This window comes from Panicum virgatum, chromosome 6K (assembly GCF_016808335.1).
Source record: "Panicum virgatum strain AP13 chromosome 6K, P.virgatum_v5, whole genome shotgun sequence".
Classification (NCBI taxonomy): domain Eukaryota; kingdom Viridiplantae; phylum Streptophyta; class Magnoliopsida; order Poales; family Poaceae; genus Panicum; species Panicum virgatum.
In genome coordinates this window covers 8,259,266-8,284,877 of record NC_053141.1, presented here as the reverse complement: position 1 = coordinate 8,284,877, position 25,612 = coordinate 8,259,266, and the positions used below count along the sequence as shown (strand labels likewise).

The 25,612-nt window shown below is 43.6% G+C and overlaps 2 protein-coding genes across 3 annotated transcripts; both read left to right on the top strand.

Moving 5' to 3' along the window:
- Nucleotides 1-9,912: 9,912 nt before the first annotated feature.
- On the top strand, nt 9,913-11,340 carry LOC120711565 (glyoxylate/hydroxypyruvate reductase HPR3-like; the record flags this gene model as incomplete). Its single annotated transcript, XM_039997137.1, has 3 exons — nt 9,913-10,293; nt 10,452-10,941; nt 11,017-11,340. Coding segments are annotated over 3 exons (915 nt in total), but the record flags the coding sequence as incomplete, so codon positions are not given.
- A 4,682-nt stretch (nt 11,341-16,022) lies between these two features.
- LOC120711564 (serine carboxypeptidase-like 51) lies at nt 16,023-24,696 on the top strand. Of its 2 annotated transcripts, XM_039997135.1 has the most exons (12): nt 16,024-16,319; nt 16,459-16,553; nt 16,680-16,787; nt 16,888-17,172; nt 17,269-17,336; nt 17,432-17,537; nt 17,660-17,850; nt 18,548-18,617; nt 18,708-18,758; nt 21,226-21,278; nt 24,203-24,350; nt 24,462-24,696. In XM_039997135.1, the coding sequence occupies exons 1-12, from the start codon at nt 16,190-16,192 to the stop codon at nt 24,534-24,536; spliced, it is 1,380 nt and encodes a 459-aa protein (XP_039853069.1). In that variant the 5' UTR covers nt 16,024-16,189; the 3' UTR covers nt 24,537-24,696. The 2 variants fall into 2 exon arrangements, with proteins under 2 accessions (XP_039853068.1, XP_039853069.1); XM_039997134.1 differs by having other exon boundaries at nt 16,023-16,319; nt 16,888-17,336.
- The last annotated feature ends 916 nt before the right edge of the window (nt 24,697-25,612 follow it).

The window sequence follows — 25,612 nt, the reverse complement described above, 5'->3', positions numbered from 1 at the left end:
CAAGAAGAACCTTATGGCTATCCTAATCGGTGGCCATCACAAGAGACTGACAGTTGGACGGCGCGTCGAGGCTTCCACGTCTCTGTCAACAACTCCATAATGGAATCCTCCGCCGACGCCGGCGGCAGCGCCACCGCGTCCGGCGAGAATCCACCGGCGCTCCTCATCAGCCGCCGCCAGGACGCCTTCTCCGCCGCGCTGTGCCAGCGCTACCGCGTGGTGGAATTAGAGGCCAATTACAGTTCATTTTAATTCCAAAAATGAGAGCATAAATCATGATATTTTTATAGATAAAAATAAGAGCATGATCCAATATGCTTGTAACAAAAATAATAAACATGAACATAAAGTTCAGAAAGTACCCAGAGGCGGGGCCGGTTCCGAAGGAACCAGATGCGCCGTAACCCGACATAGCTAATCGAGCCTATTCGATGTAGCCGATCAAAGTCGATGCCGTGCAGGTGTTCGCTGTGCAGAGATGACGCCGGGAAGGTAGACGAAGTAGTTGTTCGCAGTGAGCAGTCGCGCTGATGCGCTCCCCAAAAACTTGATCGCCCTTCTACTCCTCAGGTGCAGAGTCGCTGGTGAGGACGCAGCTTCGGAGGCCTGCTCTTCCGGTGAAGTTCGTGCACACAGATCACCGGAACGGGGATAACAAAATTGCAGCACAGTAGTGGAGCTCTCTCCTTTTTCCCGCGAAAGACAAAGGACGTGATGCCACTCTTATTAGGCTTTAGGGGAGACCTTTGAGTACCCAGGTTAATGCCATCAACCAGCCATTAAAAGATCAGTTTTTGGTCATTTGTTAACAACCATTAACCAGCTATTGAAAGATCAGTTTCTAGTTATTTGTTGATAGCCATCAAGGTGGTATTATCACAATTGTAACTACCTCTTAAAAATATGGGCCTTGGGATTTATTGATCATTTTTTAAATAGGCTCTTGGCCCATTTATTCTAATAATCCCCACCAAATTCCAAGGCACATGTTCATTTCCAACACTGTTTAATATACTGGCGTTTCGATGGAGACCTGGTTAAGGTTGAACATCCACCTAGAGCATAAGTTACACTTGGCCACAACTGAACAATGGACTATGCCTTGAATTGTCAGTCTTGTGCGAACAAGTTTCACTTACATCCTTGACCGATACCGGGCTGCAAATTACTTCCCCTCTGTTTGGAGCATATAAATCGTACTCCTGGGCCTTTCATGAGTCTCTAGAGATTACCCGATCTCATAGACTCTGACTAGCAGCCGAACTCATATAGGTGTGTTCCTCAAAAGATGTTTCTGCATGACAATATCTTTGCTTCCAAGAAGCCACTTGGATCACATTAAGGTATTCACCAACCTGCCATGCAGCAAAAGGAGAAAATGCATCTTCAATGGAGTGGGTTTGTACGATAGTATTCTCCTTCTCAGTTAGTCAATAGTTTGTTTCGCTGTCCTAATTCACGGGATCTCTGATCAAATAGAACAGGTTACCATTATGACATAACTCTCATGTGGGTCTCAGTCCCATCTCCTTTGATGGCTCGTCAATCACATTCCGTGAGAGACCTTTAGTAAAAGGATCTGCCAAATTTTTAGCAGTCTAAACGTAGTCCAATGCTATTACTCCAGAGTTTCTCATTTTTCTGACAGATTTCAACTGCCTTTTCACAGGCCTTGATGACTTCATATTGTCTTTTGAACTGTTCACTTTGACAATCACAGTTTGATTATCACAGTTCATTAGGATAGCCAGTATTAGTTTTTCAACCACCGGCAGATCCATCAACAACTCACGAAGCCACTCAACTTCAACTGTGGCGGGTTCTAATGCTATGAGTTCTGCTTCCATAGTTGACCTCGTTAAGATGGTCTGCTTGCAAGACTTTCAGGAAACAGCGCCACCTCCAAGTGTGAACATATATCTACTTGTGGCTTTTATCTCATCAACATCAGATATCCAGTTCGAGTCACTATAGCCCTCGTACCTTAGGGTAACCGGAATAGTGAATTCCATAGCTCGTTGTGCCCATTAGATAGCGCATCACTCTCTCAAGAGCCTTCCAATGTTCATCTTCAGAATTTGAGACAAACCTGCTGAGTTTGCTAACAGCAAACGAAATGTCAGGTCTCGTGGCGCTAACTAAATACATTAGCGAGCCAATGATTTGAGAATATCTCAATTGATCTCTTGTGATTCTTCGATTCTTTCGCAACACCACACTAGGATCGTAAGGCGTGGGAGCAAATTTGTAGTCACTATATCCAAAGCTACTCAAAATCTTTTCCACATAGTGGGACTGCACAAGTGTGACCCCACTATTGCCATCTCTCGGTAGCTTAATGTTCAGAATCACATCAGCTACTCCCATGTCTTTCATCTCAAAACTTTGAGACATAAAGTTCTTGACCTCCTCAATCACATAGAGGTTAGTCCCGAAGATCAATATGTCATCGACATACAAGCACATGATCACTCCTTGTCCCCCACCAAAACGATAGTACACACACTTATCGGCCTCATTCACAATAAAGCCAGCCGACGTGAGAGTCTTATCAAATTTCTCATGCCATTGCTTAGGCGCTTGTTTCAAGCCATACAAAGATTTTAACAGCTTACACATATTTCCTTCCCGACCTTCTACTACATACCCATCAGGCTGATCCATATAAATTTTCTCATCCAACTCTCCATTAAGGAAAGTTGTCTTAACATCCATCTGATGAACGAGAAGACTATGTGAGGCAGCCAGGGATAGTAGTACTCGAATGGTGGTCAGTCTAGCAACAGATGAATAAGTGTCAAAGAAATCTTCGCCTTCTTTTTGGGTATACCCCTTAGCCACAAGCCTTGCTTTGTACTTTTCAATAGTACCATCTGGCCTAAGCTTTTTCTTAAAAATCCACTTGCAACCTACAGGTTTGCACCCATATGAACGAGCAACTACCTCCCAAGTCCCATTAGACATTATGGAATCCATCTCATTTTTGATTGCTTCCTTCCAATAGTCAGCATCAGGTGATCCATAAGCCTCAGCAATGGTTCTTGGAGTGTTATCTACAAGGTACACAATGAAATCATCACCAAAAGACTTTGCAGTCCTTTGTCGTTTGCTCTTTCGAGTTACTTAATTGTCATCCTTCTCATTATTTTTCTCAAGTGGTTGGTCAAAGCGTACTATTTCATCATTATTTTCAGGGGTTTCACCAAATTCATGACTAGAACTGCTAGGTGTTTCTTTCATTGGAAAAATATTTTCAAAGAACGTAACATCTATGGACTCCATGATTGTACCAACATGCATGTCCGGTACTCTAGATTTAATTATCAAGAATATATATCCAACACTGTAAAAAGCATAGCCTAGGAAAACACAATCAACTGTTTTCGGCCCAAGCTTGCGTTTCTTAGTAATTGGTACATTAATCTTTACTAAGCAGCCCCAAGTATGCAAGTATGAGAGTGTTAATCTTTTATTTTCTCATTCTTCGAATGGTGTCTTCTCTTTGTTTTTCATAGGAACTCTGTTAAGTGTATGACAAGCTGTCAACATGGCTTCACCCCACCATTCCCAAGGAAGTCCAGCAGTTTCTAACATGGCGTTAACCATCTCTGTTAGAGTGCGGTTTTTCCTTTCAGCCACTCCATTTGACTCAGGTGAATATAGTGGAGTTCTCTCATGTATAATGCCATGCTCCTCACAAAACAAATTGAATTCATTTGAAAAAATACTCTCCACCTCGATCCGATCTAACACACTTTATTTTCCTCTCAAGTTGATTTTCAACTTCGGCTTTATAGATCTTGAAAAAATGAAACGCCTCATCTTTGGATTTAAGCAAGTACACATAGCAATATCTAGTTGAATCATCTATCAAAGTCATGAAATATTTCTTCCCTCCTTTAGTCAACACACCATTCATCTCGCACAAATCAGAATGAACAAGTTCTAATGGTGCCAAGTTCCTCGCCTCTGCAGCCCTGTGTGGCTTGCGGGGTTGCTTAGATTGCACACAGACTTGACACTTGGAATTTTTGACCAAAGCCGTCACAGCTTTATAAGCCCAAAGTAAATTGGCCATATCTCCCTCATATGAAGTCAGTTTTTGCTTTATAAGTACTTGTTGGAAAGATAATTTCAATATCTTTCCAATGGATCTGATCCCGCAGTCACATCTTTTTTGTACGAGTCGCAGTAGTCGAAACAATTGTCAGGTCATGTTGAGTCCATGTCTGTTTCAGGTCATGGTCGAGTCGGACTTGGGTTTGTGGCTGGCCTGCGTGCCATATAGCCTAGGGCTGATGCCCATGTATCTTTAGATTAGATTGGATTTTCCTGGTGTGTTCCTATTTCATCGAGGGCTCCTCCGAAGAACCAGGGAAGGGCGATTCCCATCCAGTCTTTCAAGCTGCCGATCTGCTGAGATCGTGAGATCAAGTCTTCAGGCTTGGGCTCGTGACGAATTCCATCAGAGTTCATCTCTTCTGATCGTGAGTGTTCTACTCGCGGGTGGAAGAATTATCTAGGGTTTGGTTTATATATTGTAAGCTAATCCCTTATCTATCTTTGCTACGGCAATTATCTATGATTGATCAAACAGAAGTTTCTTTGGTCTGTGTCTGTGATATTTATTTTTGCCGTGAACTTAAGTGGAGGTCAGGTATTGGTTTCGTTAATTGACGTGAATACCTGCTGCTAGCTTTTCTCGTTGAACCAAGGACTTTTGTTCTGATCACTGTTTGCCGGGCGAGCACTAGTTTCCGTATTCCAATTCTTAGCGTTAGTTTACCTGCTTGTTGTTAGCTGCTGTCGGCTGCATTATTTATTGGATATAAATTCAGTTTATCACCCGGAAAATCAGTTTGGAGAACAAAATTCAGATTACCTTAATCCTTGGTATTTTAGTACCGTGAAAGATTGGGCAAACTCTTGGACAGCGTAGCCGTGTCCTTATCAATTGGTATTCAGAGACAGGTTGCTCATGGTACTTTTGGAATTATTGCTGCTGATTTATAATGGATCAACCTTATTTGCTGGACAAAATAAAATCGATGCCGCAACTATCTCTGACAACAAGTATCAGTGAATACTTTGATTGGCAAGATGGTATGGAGGAATTTTTCAAGGGCCATGGATTTACATCTGTCATAAAGATGTATTATGCAGAAGAAACATTTGATAATGATGTTTTGCAATGGTGGCTTAATGTCGATGACCATATTCGGACATGGGGAGATATGACATGTGTGTTACGAAGACAATTTGTTTATGATGCAATGAACAAGGCTATTGCTCATCCTCTTGAGCCAAAGAAGAATATATTATCAAGCAGTGGAAGTTCTTATATGGTTGTTTCTGAATTTTTCTTGTACTACACAATTTGAGAAAAATGCTTCCACTAACCACGCAGCTATAATGGGGTTGTCTAGTGATCTTCCTGCAGCCACATCCATTGTTGGAGCAGATGTCAAGGTAAAAGCTGGTGGTTCTGATTTTTCTTTGACACCAGGGCAGCAAGTTTGTGAGTCTTCTTATGATGACCCAGTGGAACCTTTAATTAGAATTCCGGCTGCAGTTGTGGACTCTTTCAATGTTTCTTCTATAGAGCCATCGCTTGCTATTGATATGACAAGTTCATTATCTTTGCTGTCTCATGAAGTGCAACGTGATGGAACCATTGCTAATGTGAAGGGGCAGCGATCCAATATTTTTCAGTCAGAGTGCAAAATCCAAGACAAGGTATGCAAATTAATTATTGATAGTGGTAGCTTCACAAATGCTATTAGTTCTGATTTGGTGAATGCTTTATCCTTACCTACACGGAGGCTGCCAAAACCACATTATATGCGGTGGATGAATGAAAGTGGTACACTGAAAATTACTCACAAGACTAGAGTTAAATTTTCCATTGGAAATTATATGGATACACTAGATTGTGATGTTGTGCCGATGAGTGCTTGTCATTTATTGTTGGGTCGACCATGGCAGTTTGATCTTGATGCTACTCATGGTGGTCGTTCCAATAATTATTCGTTTGTACACAAGGGAGTTCATCATGTGCTCAAACCGATGCCGGTTAGTGCTATTAAGGCTGTCATTTTTCCTCATGTGAAAGTAAAGAAAAAGGTTGCTGAAATTGTCCCAAAGTCGAGGACGACTTTGCTTCAAGGGACGGAGAATGATGTGAATATTCCTACTCTTGCTGCTGCTAGTGAGTCAGTGATTCATGACAAGAGTGCAAAAAATATTTCCGACATCAATCCTCAATTCAATGAGTCATCAGATATAGCCATCATGGGAAATTCTTCTGTGAATATTAATTATTTGGGTGAATTCTGTGATGCTAATAAATCTCCTATACAGTTTGGCTCTTTTTTTAATTTCGTGGGACACCACAGCAAGAAAGACGAAAATATAATAGATACAAAGATGAAGAAGCCAGTTGAGCTTATGCCAAAGCCAAGGACGGCTTTGTTTCAAGGGGGAGAGGATGATGAGCCCATGGCTCCTCAAATCATTGCAGCTTGTGTCGATAAAAAGAAGTGCAATAATTCAAAAAATTCAGACGGTAATGATGTGAAAAATCTTTCAGTTATAAAGCTCGGTGCATTTTGTTTTGATGTGAACCAAAATATTATGAAGAAAGGCTTTCTATCTAGTACTGCAAGTATTGCACGCAAGATAATATTTGGTGGAGCTAATAATTTGCGCAAGAAGAAAGAGATACAATCCGGAGGGATTATTCACATTGTTGGAAGTGTTCACGAGATCAATCAAACGTGAATTGATTAGCATCCTTGCTGGATTATTTTATTGTTTTCTTCATGCATGGCGTTTGTTGGCTGCTCTACTCAATTCATACGTGTGGCTTGGTTTCAATTAGGCAGGCTAAGTTTTAATTAGGAAGGCTAAGTATGGTAATTCGCTTTGTTGCCGGATTATTATATTATTTCTATTCATCTTTGAGTCGGACTTGAGTCTGGTGCCTGCGTGCACTTTGGGTTTGTGCCTGTGCGCACATATAAGCCTAGGTGCTGGCCTATAAGGAGTTTAGATTAGATTGGATTTTATTTGTGTCTCTCGTCTAGGGTTTCTCCTACGAACAGCGAGACGCCGTCCGATCTCATCTACCTTGCTGATTCTTCTGGATCGTGATTGGGAGCGTGATCAGGATTGTTTCCTGGGTGCGCTGCTCCGGATTCTTCAGTGGATCCCTATCTTCTGATCGTGGCTCGTCGTGGCCGCGGGTGGAAGATTTATCTAGGGATTGGTTTGCATCAACTATTGTAAGCCGATCCCTCATTATCTATCATTGCTACTGAGCATATTTGATTATTCAGAATAATCGTTTGATCTGTGTGGAGATAGACACTATATTGTTTGGGATAATATTTGTGGCTGTGTCTCCCGTATTTGTCAGAGATTAAAATAATTCTTCTATATATTTTAATCTTTGATCTATTACTGTGGTGCTGAACTGCTAGCTTTTGTGAACAAGTGCCGATCTGTTAGTCAGGCTAATAGCTTTGCTGTGGTGACATAACTAAAGGGTGCTGGACTATATATATTCTGTGCTGGTGACGGGGTTTCATTGTTACTACTCACGTTAGATTGCTAGAGGACTTGATCATTGGAGATAGCTCAGTCAAGTTAGTGCATAATTTATATTGGATATAAATTCAGCTTGTCATCCAAGAAATAATTCAGATTATATTGATTATTGATTCTTGTACCGTGAAAAATTGGGCAAATCTTTGGACAGTGCAGGCGTGTCCTTATCACAAAGTAAATTTTGGAATTAAACTCAAACTGGCAAGCTGCAACATACAACCAAAATTTACATGACAAAGCCGTGAATGCCAAATATTCGATGCATCATTGCTACACACATGATTCATAACTTTATTACAAGAGTCTGACAACAATAGGCGAAACAAACCATCACATTCATATCTTTTACCAACAAAGGAATCGAATTTAGACAGCACATACTTGTTCGACTCAAACACCAACTTAAAACCATCCTTACAAAGAAGGGATCCACTAACAAGATTTTTATTTATTGAGGGGACATGATGTACGTTCCTTAGTCGCACAGTCTTTCCCGAAGTAAACTTCAGATCGACCATACCAACACCACGAACAGCCGCATTCGAACCATTCCCCATCAACACGGATCCAGTCCCTGTGACCTAGTAAGAAGAAAACAAAGAAATATCAGCACACACATGTATATTGGCTCCGGTGTCAATCCACCAATTAGGTAAATGACAAACTGAAAGAACAATAGAATAATTATCATACCCTGATGTTCCCTTCTTAGCATCGCCGATAACTATGTTAGCAGAATTCTTCAGCCTTTGCTGCTGCTTATCCTTGCGGTCTTTACAGTCCCGAGCCCAATGATCAGAACCACCGCACACAAAGCATTTTCCTGTGTTCTTCTTATTAAAGTTGGTAGTCTTAGCAGCCTTGTGCTTGTAATCAACCTTCCCTTTGCCTTTGTTCTTGTGGGATTGGAAATTCTTTTTCTGCACCACATGGGCGCTAGAACCTCCCTCATTGCCACGAGCATGCGTGTCCTTTGCTATCGCCTTTTCTTCAACATCAAGAGTGCTGATCAGACCAGCTACAGTGAACTCTTGTCTCTTGTGTTTCAGAGAGGTAGCAAAATTCCTCCAAGAAGGAGGTAGCTTGGCAATTATTCCGCCGGCCACAAACTTTTTCGGCAGATTACACTTGAAGTTATCAAGCTCCTTTGTAAGCGCCTGTAACTCATGAGCTTGTTCGATGACAGGACGATCATCAACCATCCTGTAATCATAGAACTGCTCCATGACGTACAGCTCACAGCCTGCATCGGAGGTACCGAACTTTGCTTCAAGTGCGTCCCACAGTTCCTTGCCAAAGGGAATATGCATATAAGCATCCACCAGGTTCTCTCCAAGAACACTGATCACAGCCCCTCTAAACAAGTTGTCAGCAGTCTGGTACGCTCTCTCCTCCTCGAGAGTGCGAGGTCCAGTAGTAGGACCTTCAGTGATGAACCATACGCTCATTGATATGAGCCACAACTCAAGCATGCGGACCCATCTCTTGTAATTTGTTCCATCAAAAGGATTTGGTTTGAGATGTGCAGCAAAACTAGAAACCGAAAAAGCCCAATCAAGTTTTTGGATTGTTGGAATTAGAGGCCAATTACGGTTCATTTTAATTCCAAAAATGAGAGCATAAATCATGACATTTCTATAGATAAAAATAAGATCATGATCCAACATGCTTGTAACAAAAACAATAAACATGCACATGAAGTTCAGAAAGTACCCAGAGGCGGGGCCGGTTCCGAAGGAACCAGATGCGCCGTTACCCGACATCGCTAGTCGAGCCTATTCGATGTAGCTGATCAAAGTCGATGCCGTGTAGGTGTTCGCTGTGCAGAGGTGACGCCGGGAAGGTAGATGAAGTAGTTGTTCGCGGTGAGTAGTCATGCTGATGCGCTCCCCAAAAACTTGATCGCCCTTCTACTCCTCAGGTGCAGAGTCTCTGGTGAGGACGCAGCTTCGGAGGCCTGCTCTTCTGGTAAAGTTCGTGCACACAGATCACCGGAACGGGGATAACAAAATTACAGCACAGTAGTGGAGCTCTCTCCTTTTTCCCGCGAAAGACAAAGGACGTGATGCCTCTCTTATTAGGCTTTAGGGGAGACCTTTGAGTACCCAGGTTAATGCCATCAATCAGCCATTAAAAGATCAGTTTTTAGTCATTTGTTAACAACCATTACTGAAAGATCAGTTTCTGGTTATTTGTTGATAGCCATCAACGTGGTATTATCACAATTGTAAGTACCTCTTAAAAATATGGGCCTTGGAATTTATTGATTATTTTTTAAATAGGCTCTTGGCCCATTTATTCTAACACCGCGTCCTCGACTTCTACGCCTTGGGCGAGCCCCTCCCCGCTTTCCTCGCCGCCGCCGCGGCGCGGCCCGACCCCGCTCGCGCCGCGGTCGTGGTTGGTGGATACAGCGCCCGCGTGGACGCATCGTTCCTCGACGCCGTCCCGTCCGTCCGCTTCGTCTTCAGCACCGGCGCGGGCGTTGACCACATCGACCTCCACGAGTGCGCGCGCCGCGGCGTCGCCGTCGCCGTCGCCAACTCTGGGACGGTCTACTCCACCGACGTTGCAGACCACGCCGTCGGCTTGCTCATCGACGTGCTCAGGCGCGTCTCCGCCGCCGAGCGGTTCGTCCGCCGCGGCCTCTGGCCGGTGCAAGGCGACTACTTGCTAGGCTCCAAGGTCCATCCGTTTCCTTGTTTGCTTCGCCTCATCTTTCCGTGTCTGTTCCCTGATTGTAGTGAAGTAAAGTACTACAGAGTTTTAAGATTTTTCTACATACATACCGTGAATTATTTTAGCAAGACAAGAAGCAAATTAGAGTACTTTCCTTGTTTCAGTTAGGTGGCAAGCGTGTTGGCATCATCGGCTTGGGCAGCATCGGCTCACTGATTGCAAAGAGGCTTGAGGCCTTCGGCTGTATCATCCACTACAACTCCAGAAAGCCAAGGGATTCAGTCTCCTACAGACACTTTTCCAACGTCCGCGATCTTGCTGCTGAATCGGATGTGCTTGTTGTCGCGTGCGCGCTGAACAAGGAGGCACACCACATCATCAGCAAGGATGTACTTGACGCACTAGGAAAGGATGGGATCGTCATAAACATCGGCCGAGGACCAAACATCGACGAGGCCGAGATGATCAGGGCGCTCAAGGAGGGCAGGATCGCTGGAGCTGGTCTTGATATCTTTGAGAACGAACCCAAGGTGCCTGCCGAGCTCTGGTCCATGGACAATGTGGTCATGACGCATCATATCGCAGTGTTTACTTCAGAGTCCAGGTCAGACCTGCGCGACACAACCATTGCCAACCTTGAGGCCTTCTTTTCCGGTAAGCCACCACTTACGCCCGTGCTTCCGTGGTGACTGATGAAGCAAATCATATTATACATGGACTCAACTGCAGGGAGGTTGAAAATGCCATCATTCTCTGAAGATGACAAGATTTGATGACTAGATTGTGTTCCGAAATAAGAAAGGCAGACGCTGAGAGAATATCCATCAAAATGCTCTGCCTTGGTACAAAGGATCGACGTTGTGCCCTTTAGACCAGCCTCCTGTAGAATTATGAGACACTATGCTCTTTGGAGTGCTACATTACTAAATAACCCCACTCATACATATTGTTTTTGACTTCTTTGATTTGTAATTTTGTATATTCTTTAATGAGCACAACACTGAAGAAGTATTGAGTGGTAAATTTGACTGAACTGAGCTGCAATTAATCTAAGGTTGCAGAACTGTGAAGCTCTGTGAAGACAGTCTTTCACTGAAGAACTGCCAAAAGTCCTTTAGTGAAAGACAGTTTATTATGGGATCGATGAATGCCAAAAGTTGTTAATCAGGTGGATTTCGGCTGTAGAAGGTTTTTCTATGTATCCAGTTCCCTTGCTTGCTATTACTGAGACCAACCTTACCAACTGTAGTGAGGTTGTATAATAACAGAGTAACGCAGTGGGGCATTCATTTCACACTACTTGAAAAATAAACAATTTCATAGGCGGTCAAAACAGATTTTCACATCCTTTGGGCGAAGGCCTGTGTGTAAATGCATTTACAGAGACAGACAATAACTTTGTCCACCTGTGTAAATCGATTTATAGAGGCGGGCGTTGTTATTGGACCATTTGAAAATTTCAAAACATCGTTTGTTCAAACAGATCTGAAACTTGCAACACATATTTGGGTGTCAAAACGATGTCAAATGAAAATCTTATTAGCTACAAAATTGTGGATCTCATCGATCTCTACAATTTTGATATAGAGTTTGTCTTCCTCTAACTTCTTATACAAAACTTATACATTTTACAAAGTTTGCAGCTTGGGTTGATTGCTTCGGTTGATTTAGGGGGAGGGCCAAAAGTTGCCCACCTCTTTAAATTGATTTACAGAGGCAGTTGTAAAGACGTCCGGCTCTGTAAAACAATTTGCAGAGGCGGGCAATGGGGCTGGTGTCCACAATTTAACTGTACAGATAGTCCAAAATATTGCCCACCTATATTGACATTTTTGGGGTTTTAGAACAGAATATGAGTACAATGTGAGTAATATAGAAATAAACCTTTGCTGCACCTACATTGTAAGCTGCAGCGTTACTTACTCTGCTATTAGCAAACACCAAGTAGATATGTATGCCTCACCTGTGCTAATATAATATGTGTTGGACAGAATTTGACAGGGAATTCCATCCATCCTTATATGTATGTTTTCAAGCATTTAAATTTATTGCAAAAGAAAAGGTTTGTATATGGTTGCATATCATTGTCGTTTCTGTTGTTTGTCGCAATGGAGCCCTCAGAATCTATTGCGTTGATTTTGGTTCCACCCAAATAATAATGAAAAACTGTGGGAGCTGTGCGTACATACGGGCAGTTCCACTGCACATATATATTGCCCGTATCACAAGGTACAAGTACTTCTTTTTTGAATAAAAAAGGTACTCCTACAAGCAGTCATTATCGACTCCGTTCTTGACAGGTACTTTCAAAAATCAAATATGTCATCACAAACCCATATTTGATGTTGCAATAATATCGATAAAAGCTACTCGCCATTGTTTAGTACTCCTCCTGTATCTGTTGACTTATGGTCACAAGTTTGCCCGCTCATCTTGCTCAAAAATTTATACAAATATAAAAAACATAAGTCATATTCAAAACACCTTAGATGATGAAGTAAGCCATACATGAGATATTTGAAACTTAAAAAGAAATTTAAATAAGAAGAACGGTCAAACTCATGACCAAAAGTCAATAGTGACAAATATTTAGAAACATATGGAATATGCACTATCATCATGATTCATGTTTGCATGTTCTCCAATCTGCCAAAAGGTTGGCTTCTTAATACATCGTATGTTCTCATTACAAATTTTCTATCATCCAGAAAATTTTGTTTATCTTGAACCTCTTATGAATTTACCAACTCATGATCAATGGGTTCTAAACTCCAAACTGATGATACTTTTAAAGCCGGGCCCAAAAGCTCCTTCTCAACTAAAACCGAAAACAAAGTAATTCAAACAAGCTTTTAAATAAATTTGTTTTAATTTAAATTGAGATCTAAAAATTATGGAACTAATGGGAATGGAAATGTATTGTATTTAGATAAATTTAAGAAGAATAAGAATCATGTCAATCGGAGTTTGCATGGTAGAGACATTGCCTGGGCACAAATGGTTGTCAGTTTAATTCGGAAATAAAGAAAGGAAAAACGAATTGAATAATTTAGGAGGGGAAATTCGGTCGTGGGCTTCCGAATTAACCTGGTGGGAACATGGTCCTTTTGTTGCTTGGGCTGCTGGGTTGGGCATATGATCTTGGAGCATGGGCTTGTAAATGATAAGCCTAGCTGGTAGCAGATTTTTCTTTTCTTTTTGGAGGTAGAGCTATTACTCGAAGGTGAAACATAAACCAAAGGGGTGCAGTCCTTAGATTCTATTTTTAGGGGTATAGAGACAGAGATAGTAGCAGCATTGTCTGAATGCAAAGTAGTGTAGCAGCAGCATTTGTCTGGTATTTATCTGATGGTTTAATTTCCTTCTTAGAAGCACAAGTGCAACTAGCAGTTGATAGAAGTTCATTTAGGTATTTTTGTTTCTTAAGAAGTCATATAGGACTCTTAGCAAGTCAACATCTCTGGAAAAACTTGGAACACTTGAAGAAACTTAACAGAAGCCATTTTATTACATGTTTGTTAAATCACTTCACTGTTTTTTAAAAGTAAATCACTTCACTGTACCCAACTCCAAACTAGAGAGCCATAAAGAGAAGAATTTTAATTTCACCACTCAATTGCCAAGAAAATAATATTCCCTCCGTATTTAAATGCATGACACGTTGTTCAATGTTTTGACCATTTTTCTTGTTTAAAAATTCACACAATTATCATTTTATTTTGTTATGACTTATTGTACCATTATAAATGTAACACTCTGCCGAGGGATGGGCTCAGTCTACATAGCACCTTACTTGCGTTTCCTCCCTTCGTGCAAAATATTTAACCAAACCGATGATTGCTACGCTTCCTTGCCGAGGGATGGGCTCAGTCTCCAACAGCTGTATCACTGTAAAAGTTAATAAAAGAGGGGTGAAAAACTACAAGTTACTGTTCACACGAGTTAACTAACAGAATGTGACGGTAGGGCCAAAGAAGGGGTAGGAGTTAAAAATGGGGCCAAAAGGGATGGAGAAAGATGGGGAAGAGAAAAGGGGAAATAAATGGGAAAAAGAAGATCAAGGAAGAGAGATGGAAGGCTATATATGATAGGAGGGGAGGGAATGGGGGAGGAGGGGAAGGGGAAGGGGTAGGATTTGAGATCTAACTTTGGAGGATCCGAAATTTTCTTAGATCGCCGCCACTGCCCGGAGCAATTGCTTGCTGCAACTTGCTGCCCGAGCAGCGGCGGCCATGGCTAAATATCAAGGCAACCTCATAGGTGACGGGCAACATTAGATCGTGTCACCTATATATGGAACAAAGGTGACATGCAACATCAGAGCCTGTCACCTTTGACTACCAAGGAGAAGCCTATCACTTTTGTCTGGAACAAATGTGATGGGCTATGTATGTAGCCCGTCACCTGTAATATAGGTGACGGGCAACGTTTTGGCCGGCGCCCCAGGGGGACAAAGGTGACGCGCATCATCTCTGCGCGTCACCTTTGCTGTAGGGGTGACGCGCGACAACGTCGCGTCACCTTTGTGCGCATCACTATAGGGTGGTTCTTTTATAGTGAATTTGACAAGCTATATATGCACCATCCATGCAATGCAATGTAGGCTGAAGAAAGAGCGGATGTGAAAGAAAGCATTTGGTGCCATTGCAGATGGAGCGCAGCTAGCATGCATCTTTAATTTTATGTCGTATCAACATATCCATGATTTTATATCGCTACATGCATTTAGCACCTACTTGTTAGGTAGCTAGAAATTCTTGCATTAAACAAAGTGTTCAACAGTAGTGGTAAGGAAGAGCGATGATATTGAGAGATTTTGTATATACATTTCACACAGGTGTAGCAGTGTATGTACACAACAGATCAAAGAAAAGGCAAAAGAGAAATGTAGATATGCTGTACATCCTACTGTACACATCAATCGATCCTTGCCTACATGTGTGCTCTCGAAAGCACTGCACAAGGTAGGGAATGTAAAGCTTCCTCGCTCATATTATTGGTGGCTTGACTGAAGCCAAACCGAGGGCACCCCCTTTGGTGGTGGAGGGAAGCATGCCGATCGATGGTACATATATCCTGCCGGCCGGTACAAATTTGGCAAGCTGCTGTGCACCATCCATGCATTACAGACTGACTGATGTGAGACCCGCACACACCAGCCGCAATGTATACTACCAGCTGAGGTACTAAGCTGGGTCCATGGAACAGGCAGAGGTAGCGATGCAACGAGCGCACAATGTACACCCAATTTAAGGTGGGGCCTGCAAAGAAAAGCTGCATGTCCCTGCGACCCTTTCTCATGACCGTGAGATGAAAAGAGAAGATGCATGTGCCAGCTGCATGGCCCGTCACTGTACAAATATAATTGTTATTTCCTTCATACCGGGGAATAGTGCTAATACCTGAGATTTGTTATTCCCTGTTTCCACAGTGTATCCACCTAGGAGCAAGAATACATTAAATGCTTACTACCCCCTACTACCCTCCATTGCGGGTGCCAGGGCAGATGCCAAGTCTCTAGGCACGTTTCATCAATGATATCATGAAAGAAAGAAGTGAGCATGCAGGAAACTTTTTATAGTTTTCTTTCGAAGTCATCATGCAATGCTTTTTTTTTTGTTTGGCAATTAACAATAATAGTTTTGTGGAACGAGATGGTACGAGACGTCACCACAGTACAGCTGAATTTAATCAATCTCTGCTAGCCGAAACCCTGGAGAGCCCAGCCCATTTATTCGCCTCCTTACTGCTCCCACCGGTCACGCAGCCACAAATCTCCTTGAGCCACTGCTGCAGCTAGCTTGAGCCTGCTGCGAACCCACCAACGCGCAGGCACTGCTGCAGCTAGCTTGAGCCTCCACCGTAGTCTCTGCGATCCCAAGCACAGGCCCTGCTAGCTGCCATGGCCACCACCCATGCTGGGGCTTTGCTGCTGTTCCCCCTCGTGTGCCTCCTGGTTCGCGGCGGCGCTGGCGTCTCCACCGGGACACCGGACGGGGCAGAAAGATGGGGCTACGCCAAAGTCCGGCCAAGTAATTAATCTGCAGCTAGCCCTCGATCTCTGCACTTTATTTAGCTATGCTCTCCTCGATCGATCTCCTATATTTCGTCGCTGTAATTAAGCGCATGCCAATTTTAAATTACTCTGTTCCTGTTGGATTTAATCTGCAGAGACAAACATTTTCTGGTGGTACTACAGGAGCCCGCAGCGGGCGTCGTCGGTCGACAAGACATGGCCGACCATCCTCTGGCTGCAGGGCGGCCCGGTATGCTTGCTATCTGAAATTTAATTGATCCAAGTTGCAGCCAATTATATACTCCTACCTAGTATACATGCCCTTGTATAAATGGTGTATTCTTCATTCCCGATCACGACGCGATCTGATCTGCAGGGAGGTTCCGGCGTTGGACGCGGTAACTTCCAGGAGATCGGGCCTCTGGACGTCAACCTGAAGCCGCGCAAGTACACCTGGCTGCACAAGGCCGACCTCATCTTTGTGGTTAGAGAGCTTAATCACTCTTTCGGTTTCTAGCTTCTTCTTGTTATTTTGCCGCGACACTTCATGCTTATTAATTGGTGATGTCAATAATGCACCACAGGACAGCCCAGTAGGCGTCGGCTACAGCTACTCGGAGGACCCGGCTGCCCTGGTGACGACGGACCTTCAGGCGACCGAGGACATCGTCCAGCTCCTCAGGGCGCTCACCAGGAAGATACGGACTCTGCGGCGCAGCCCGTTGTTCCTCGTCGGCGAGTCCTACGGCGGCAAGCATGCCGCCATGGTCGGCACGGCCATCGCGAGGGCCATCCATGCCCGCACCATCAACCTCACGCTCGGAGGCGTCGTGCTTGGGGATAGCTGGATCTCGCCCACCGATTTCGCGGTGAGCATACAAATCGATTCTTGTTTTTATTACATGCACGTCTCAGTAATCGTTGCAGTTACTTGCACCCATGTATGCACGTACTGTTGTCTGCAGCTCTCGTACGCGACGCTGCTGTACTACGTGTCGAGGCTCAACGACAACGCCGTCGACGATACCAACAAGTGCGTGCCCGCAGCAGCTTACCTTTGGTAATTTGTCTCTCCAATCGCCCGCGGACGTGAACCTTGAGATCTCCCATCACTCTTTTCTTGGTCAGAATGGCTCTTCTGTTGAAGGAGCAGATGCAGGCGGGGAAGTTCGCCACAGCGCGCCAGACATTTACAGATCTTCTCGATCTGATCGACTCCAAGAGTGACAGCGTGGTAAGTTCTCCTGCTCACAAAAAATCAAAAATACGTAATAACAGTAGTAGTTAGCTCGCCGGCCCCATCAACGAATGAACCTGCTTGATCGGGCTAAAGTTTTCCTCTTTGTTGATTTGCAGGCCATCGACAATTTCTTGCTTGACACCGGCATGGACCCGGTGCTGGCAGCCGACTTAGGCTTGTCATCTCTGAGAAGCACCCACATAATGCCCGTCTGCAGCCAAGCGTCTGGGTCGGACCCCAACACGATCGAGGGCATCATGAATGGTGTTATCAAGAAAAAGCTCAAGATCATCCCCGAGGACCTCATGTGAGCGTCTCTTTTCCTGTCATCACATTCAACGCTTTCTGTGGTGTCCAAACCAGGGTTCACCTAACCGGTGGGAACCGGTCCGGTTTGACCGGTTACCGGTCAAACCGGTCCGGTCCGGTTCCGGTTTGGGCCGGTACCAAACCGGCTCAAATTCAAAATTCAAATTTGAATTCGAAAAAATGAAAAATTCCCAAAAAATTCTTAAAAATACTTTAAGGTGCTACGAATCTAATGGTGTCAAATTTTCTCAAAAATTCGTTCGTTTAACATACTTTTCGGGCATTTAAAGTTAAAACAAAAAAGAAAAGGAAAAAAATGAGACGGCCCATTAAGGCCCACTTGGTAAACCGGTCAAACCGGCCGGTAAACCGGTCTAACCGGCCGGTATACCGGTCCAAACCGGTTACACATGCGATTTTAAATTTGGATTTGAATTCAAACCGGTCAAACCGGCCGGTAAACCGGTCAAACCGACCGGTAAACCGGTCTAACCGGTCGGTATACCGGTACGAACCGGTTGAACTGAGTTTTTGAATTCAAATTTGAATTTGACCGGATTCTACCGGTAACCGGTGAAACCGGTCCGGTTTACCGGAACTGGAGTGCTCCGGTTTGGGGTGTCCGGTTGGGAAAAAAACCCTGGTCCAAACCACGTCCTCCTTGAAATAACACTTCAATTCCAATTAAACTGCAGCTGGCAACAGGCTTCGCTTGACGTATATGAAGCTCTGGTCAACGACTTCATGAAGCCAGCAATTAATGAGGCAAGATACCCTGGTTGGATGAGTTTCTAAATTCTTTCGTTAGTTGTCATGGAATTTGTGGTGTTTGATCGATATTCGAATATGCTATAGGTCGATGAACTTCTATCCTATGGAGTGAACGTCACCGTGTACAATGGACAGGTGAGAATAATTTTTTTTTTTGAATCGGAGAACCCCCTTTCCATTTCAAATGAAACGGAAACAGTCCAGGTACCAAGTAACAAGAACAGGAGATACAAGAGACAGACGACTAACACAGTATCTAGACGACCCTCCATCAGAACAAACGTTTCGACGACCACAACTAAGACATATATCGAACAACCAGCCCACATAACCGACCACCAAACAGATTAATCAAAAGACAAGCCCTGATCTCCAGATCTGATATTAATCTTCATCAGAGTCTTCATCATCACTTCCAATCGCCGGATCAGCAGGTGCTTGAAGGGTTCTTGGTCGTCCAGCAGTACTCCCTCTCTGACTCCCCAATATGCGCAGAGCAGTTTAATTTTGAGCATCGAATCAGCTCCCGCCATGATAATCTCCTTCATGGATTCTGGATACAATCCTGCCCAAAATCCCATAAAGGCACAAGCAGAACAAATGATCTCACAAGGATGTTTGATAAACTTTTTTTCAAAGACAACAGCATTTCTCGTCCTCCAGATTGCCCAGCAAATAGCAGCCAAACCAAGCATAAAAACATGATCCCCCCTAGCCAAAGATTGTTTAATCCAGGGCCAAAAACTATCATAAGAAGACGGAATAGAGCTAGTTCCAAAAGATAAAGCTACAACGCCCCGCACTACTTTTGCCACAGAACGTTGAAATAAAGAACAAATGATCACAAGTTTCTAACTGTGAACAGAAGATACAAGTAGGATCGCCTTGCCACTTTCTTTTAACCATGGGGCTTTGCTACGGTACACCGAATGATTGTGGACCGTTGATCTAATATCATATTACCTCCTAAGAAGTAATAATTTAAATATTTATTTTAGATATTTTAAATCAGAAAATAAAGAATTAGATATAACATGCATGCATGATTAGTTTTTTCCCCACCACGTGATGGGCTGCCCATGGGAATTAGATGGAGACATGCGTGTAATATTTTTTTTATCCTATCCAGGTACGTCACACAACCACGAGCAGATTGCATGCACCGTTTGATTTTTTTTTGCCAATCTCGTCATGGGGGAGTGTAACAATTTGTTTTCTATATGTTTGGTCTTTTGTTTGTTATTAGGAAAAAAAAAATTTGTTCAAGGAGGCTCTAATGTACCATCTGGCAATTCTTTCAGTTGCTTTCATTGCAAAATGCTAGTAATAGGGTACACCTACAGCAGTTTACTAGCCAGGTAACAACAGTTGGCCAAGGCCTGTTTTATACGTGCTAGTGTCCGCCTCCATGATGCATAGGAGCATTTCAAAAATGCAACCAATCATAACTCTGAACAAATAGCTATTCTGCTGTTGTTATCTATCACCACAATGGATCTAATTGATTGGAATTGAGAAACAAGTGGATATGCATAACGATAACATCGAAAACACATATATCTAGTTGTCCGATTTTTTAGAAAAAAAAATTGTAACACGAAAGTGCACGTAGATCCAACAACTTTGGAGGAGGAAGCGGAGGCGCTCACGCCACTCGCCAGACACCTGCATGGCTGCATGCATGATGAACTGAATAGCCGGCAATTTATTTCAATTAATTAGTTTCTCTTTCAAAATTCAAGGATCCAGATTTATCCAACCTCTTACTCCCTCCTTCCCTGTTTATAAGGCATACACGTATATCAAGATTCAAACCTTGTCATCTTTGACAAATAATTTGACTATTAAATTTTTATTTTTATAATGCAAATTTCATATGATTGGATTCATAATCAAATATATTTTACAATGATTATAAGTTTATAATCAAAAGTGATATAATATATGATAAATAAATGGTCAAAGTGTTGTTTAGAAGACCGTGTCATGTTCCACCATGCCTTATAAACGGGGAAGGAGGGAGTACCTCCTAAGAGGTAAAAGGTGTACCATAGCAAAACCCTTAACCATGTTATCACGAGTTAAAATTGATTTGTTATGAACCAACCACATAAAAATCTTAATCTTTTGAGGAATCTTGGCCTTCCAAATATGTTCCAAGTTTTCATTATTTTCACCTCTAGTCATATGATTATAAACAGATTTAACAGAGAAGATCTTAGATTTATTCCAACACCAAATAGGAATATCAAGTTCATCAGACAGCACACCACAGTATTCTGTCTAACAGCCAAAGAGTACCATTGTTCAACCAAGAAACCAGGAAGATTCCTACCAAACTGAATGACCCAGCCTCTGGCTACACATTCAGCCACAGAAATTTACTTGTGACCCCTCGCCGTTTTATATTGGGAATGCTTACAGAACGTTCGAATATTATAGAGTTAATGCTTACAGAACGTTCGAATATTACAGAGTTAATTTACATCATCATCATCATCACTGTGCAACCACACACACACACACACACACTTATTCTGTTCTCAATTCCTCGTGTTTAATTCCTGAGTTTTTAATCAAGTTTATCATGTTTTCTGATCAGCTTGATGTGATCTGCTCGACCGTTGGTGCAGAAGGATGGGTTCGCAGGCTAAAGTAAGGCTCTAATCTGTCCATTTCGCCGGTTGATGCATGCTCTTTTTTTTTAACCATGACAGAGGTTTATATATATATAACCATAATTTTGTGTTACATAATACCTTAGCCACCTGACACAATCACCTTTGAGAGAAATTCATTCTCTCTGCACTTTTGCCACCATTTTATCAAACCAGCTACTTCACAAATATATCAAGCTCATCCATTTGCACCAATAATGCTTGAACAATTCTTCAAAAACTTTCAAGTCGCCTTACTAAATATCCAACTGGTAATTGCCTCAGTACGAAAGCTCACATTGTGTTTGACAATGTCATAAAAGCATTCTCCCAGAGGCCACAAAATTTTTATGACCTATAAATACATTAACAGTATACACAACAATGAAATTCCATTTCAAGCCAAAATCTTTGTTCAAACTACTAGTACGTGTGACAAAACGATTTTCTCTTGCTACTTCTTTGTTATAAAAAAAAATCTAGAGTACTGCCTACTAAACACACAAGGTTGCGCCTGACCGGTGCCAATCAAAATTTTTATAACCTTGTATAAATGCTTTTGAAAAAAAAATATTTTCTAGTGTCGAGGATTAGTAAACCAATGGGTATGGTATCAAGGACTAAGAAACCGATAATTGTTCTATGGATGGAGTGGATCCAAAACACATAGAGACAAATAGACAATAAATTATACGTAGTACTAGTTGCGGCTTTCCATAGCATAATTGTCCTACATCTTGTATTACTACTGGGGGTGTGTCGCCATGATCTAGGCTAAGCTATTCAGTAAGGTCCAAGCTGCTACACACTACTATAAAAATGATCCGTAGCAATGCCCCAATTTTTTTACAGGGGCGGGTCAAAATATGACCCGTTGCTACAAATAGAGTGAAGTTACTGTAGCAAACAACCCACCCCTGAAAATGGATCCGCCCATAAAAATGGACCCATGTTTAAGGGCCGGTGAGGGGTGACCCGCCCCTGAAAATGTCGGTCACCCCCTCACCTAACCCTACAAATGATTTTCAAATTTATTCTGAAAATACATTTAATTCAAAAAAATAGCAAAACATATTAAAAAAGTGAAATTTGTACCATAAGTCTATTGTGATCTATAGAATAAGAAAAAAAATATTAAAAGCATTTTAGTGTATATAGTGATTATGAATGCGGAAACCATAAAGTGAGCCTTGAGTTGTATGAGATAGTATTGTGGTTGAGTTGTACATTAAGATTTTACACTCTTAACCATTATATATGCTGAAATATGATTTTGATATTTTTTTTAAGTTCTACATGTCATAATAGGCTTATGGTAAAAAATTTACTTTTTCTATGTGTTTTGCTATATATTTTCATTGAAACAAAATTTTATAATAAAAAATTATTTGTATGGGCGGGTGCCGGCGTCACCCGCCCCTGAAAATTCATTTATTAGGATGGTTGACGCCATCGCCGGCCCCTGAAAATCAACCCCTCATCTGCCCAATCCGGCAGCGTCCACATCATCGATCCACCCCCCCGGCAATCGCACGCCACCTCCCTCTCTCCCCCATCTTCCTTATCTCTTCCGTCTTCTCCAGCATCTCTTCCCTCCCACACGCCACCTCTCCACCTCGAGATTTCCTCCTCCCCGGCCTCAGCAGCACCGCCACCTCCCCTCCCCCTCCCTTGCCGCACGGGGCTGCGGCAGTGCACGGTGCAGGGCCGCGGTGCGCGGCGGCGCCGTGGGGCAGCTGTACTGGCTCGGGGCTGCGGCGGAGCGAGGCCCCTTCACCTCCGTGGTGCGGTGGCAGAGCTTCGACCACTTCGGCGAGCACTGCGGCGCGTGGGAGGTGGGCGCGAGCGGCGCGGCGAGCAGGTGCTGCTGGGGGACGGGGCTTGGAGGCGGACGGAGGACTGGCGGGTGGCTTGGCCTCAAGCTGGACGGGGGACGCGCGGCTGGACGGTCCACGCGTTCGCCGCCATGCCAGAGATGATGCCCACGGGCGCATCTACACTGACAACGCGCTGCCATCCTGCAGCTACCCCCGGGGATTCCGCGAGCGGCGGCCGACCGAGTGGCAGCAGGCCGACCACACCGCCGGCTACGGCAGGAACACCGCCTGGCTTGCAGTGACCAAGACGGGCATAAGAACAAGAGCAAGAAGGAGGACAAGTTCTACACGATGCCCAGCGTGAGGCTGCCGAGCAAAGTGCAGAGCCACGGCGGCGGCGGCATGGGTGCAGCAGCGGCTCGGAGCTGCTGCTGTTGGCAATTTGTTTTGTTTTTTATTCAATCTGTAGGGGTGGGTCGCGGCATGACCCACCCCTAAAAATCTGTTTCTAGGACCCGCCCCTAGAAATGGATTTCCAGGGGCGGGCGCGTTACCCGTCCCTGCAAACAGCATTTGTAGCTATGAAAAGCAGGGGCGGGTACCGCACCCGCCCCTACAAATAGATTTTATCTGCTCCTAAAAACTGTTTTCGTAGTAGTGATAGATTGGAGTGTAGATCTGAGAGGTGCATGTGAACAAGCGAGATGGTTATCTCCTTGAATGCTTGTGGATGGTTCATGGCGTGTCCTTGAAGTTGAGTAGGCCGGATGATTTACTTGTCCCAAATCAACCCGAATCTGATGCGCTTCCCAGGGTCCCAGCTTGGATCTGGGCTGGGCCTGTATATTCATTTGACTGCCCCTGGTCACCTGGTCTCTTGTAGACATAAATTAGAACCTTTTTCTTCTCTGGATCTATTTGTTGCTCTAATGCTTCCAATTAGACAACCTTTCATACTAATCTGTTTCTTATTTCTTCCTTCGCTAACACATTACTCTTGTTTTCACACTAGAATCAAATCCAATGAATTGCCTTTGAGTTCTCGCATTTTAATTCTTCAAACATGTATGCCTCAGAGCTTCTGACCTATAATATTGCATTTCAGATGGGATGGTCTGAGGAATTTCTTGAGCCTTCCCAGGCAAACATTGACTTACTGTGACTCAGTTATACACTGTTCAAAAGGAATCAAGGCCTTTTTTAGGTCATACAGGAGCCTGCAATTTTACTGGATTCTGGAAGCTGGGCACATGGTGCGTGTCAATATATACATGTCACAACTGGAAAGAAGTCTCGTTATGTTGATATGAGATTTGAGGCCAAATTAAAGCTGAATCATTTTCCTTATGTCGTATTGTCTACAGGTGCCTATTGACCAGCCCTATGGTGCGTTTAGAATGATCGCCAGCATCACCCAGTACCAGCCTCCAGGAATCTAGAGGATCTTTATAGTGATTTATGATACTAGATACTTAATGAGTGTCATTAATCTAATCTGATCGTCCATTTAAAATTGTACTTTTGTTATTAACATGTTGTTTGTGAATTTTTCTGCCACATCCTTAAGGCTAATTACATCTTTACCCGTTGGCCATTCTGCATCACATTCCGTGCTGAAGGACCGAAGTAGCGATCAAGGACCGAAGTAGCGACCAGAGAGAGATGAATGGGTGCATCAAATTCGATATTGACAAATCGAAAGATCTATGTCCCAACAACCCGACGCGCCTCCAGTAGCACCCATGGAAAGACCCCCAAGGAGATAGCCCACACACGCTTAGAAAAACACGCAATCGAAACACGAGCTCCAGAGGCAACACACACCACCGGAAACCCTCACCGGACAAAGAACGGGCGGCCGGTGAGAGGAAAGAACAGAAACGCGGCAACCAGAGAAAAGCAGCACCATACAGGACGGTGACTTCATCTAACAAGAGCACCGGACAACAAGCCAGTTCCCGGTGAAGGAAAAATCCAAAAACCTCTTGCGCACATCCACAGCAAAAAGGACATCTCACCGAATCGACCGGTGAGATCACCGGACAAAGTCACGGTGTCCGGTGAAGGCAAAGAACAGAAACCACACGCGCGCTTTGTCCAATAGACAAAGACCGGTGACGTCACCGGACAGACGTCCGGCGAGAAGCGGAGAAACCGAGGTGAGGCGAGCTCCAACGGCTCACCGTAAGCCGCCCCCCACCCTACGTAGGGGGGCTTTCGGGGGAGCGAGCGCTCCAACGGCTCCCCCCACAGCTCCCCCTACGCAGGGGGAGAGATGAATCTCCCCCCATGTATGGGGGAGTTTCAACTCCCCATATATCTCTAATCACACCGTTTCTTCGCGATATTAATCATGTTTGAGCCCCGTAACACGATGATAATGTGTATTATGGCAGTACAAATACTGTATGATTTTTTTAAATTCAAAAACGTTAATTAAATAGTTAGTTAATGAGTGATAGTATATAGGGGGAATAGATATGGAGGGAATGGTTGGAGAGAAGGAGTTATAGGG

What these genes read in the sequence shown, in the direction of transcription:
- LOC120711564 (XM_039997134.1), top strand. Translation starts at nt 16,190, where the DNA reads ATGGCCACCACCCATGCTGGGGCTTTGCTGCTGTTCCCCCTCGTGTGC. An exon ending in GCCGTCGACGATACCAACAA is followed by an intron (nt 17,337 to 17,431) that starts GTGCGTGCCCGC and finishes TTTCTTGGTCAG; the next exon opens with AATGGCTCTTCTGTTGAAGG. An exon ending in GGATGGGTTCGCAGGCTAAA is followed by an intron (nt 21,279 to 24,202) that starts GTAAGGCTCTAA and finishes ATTGCATTTCAG; the next exon opens with ATGGGATGGTCTGAGGAATT.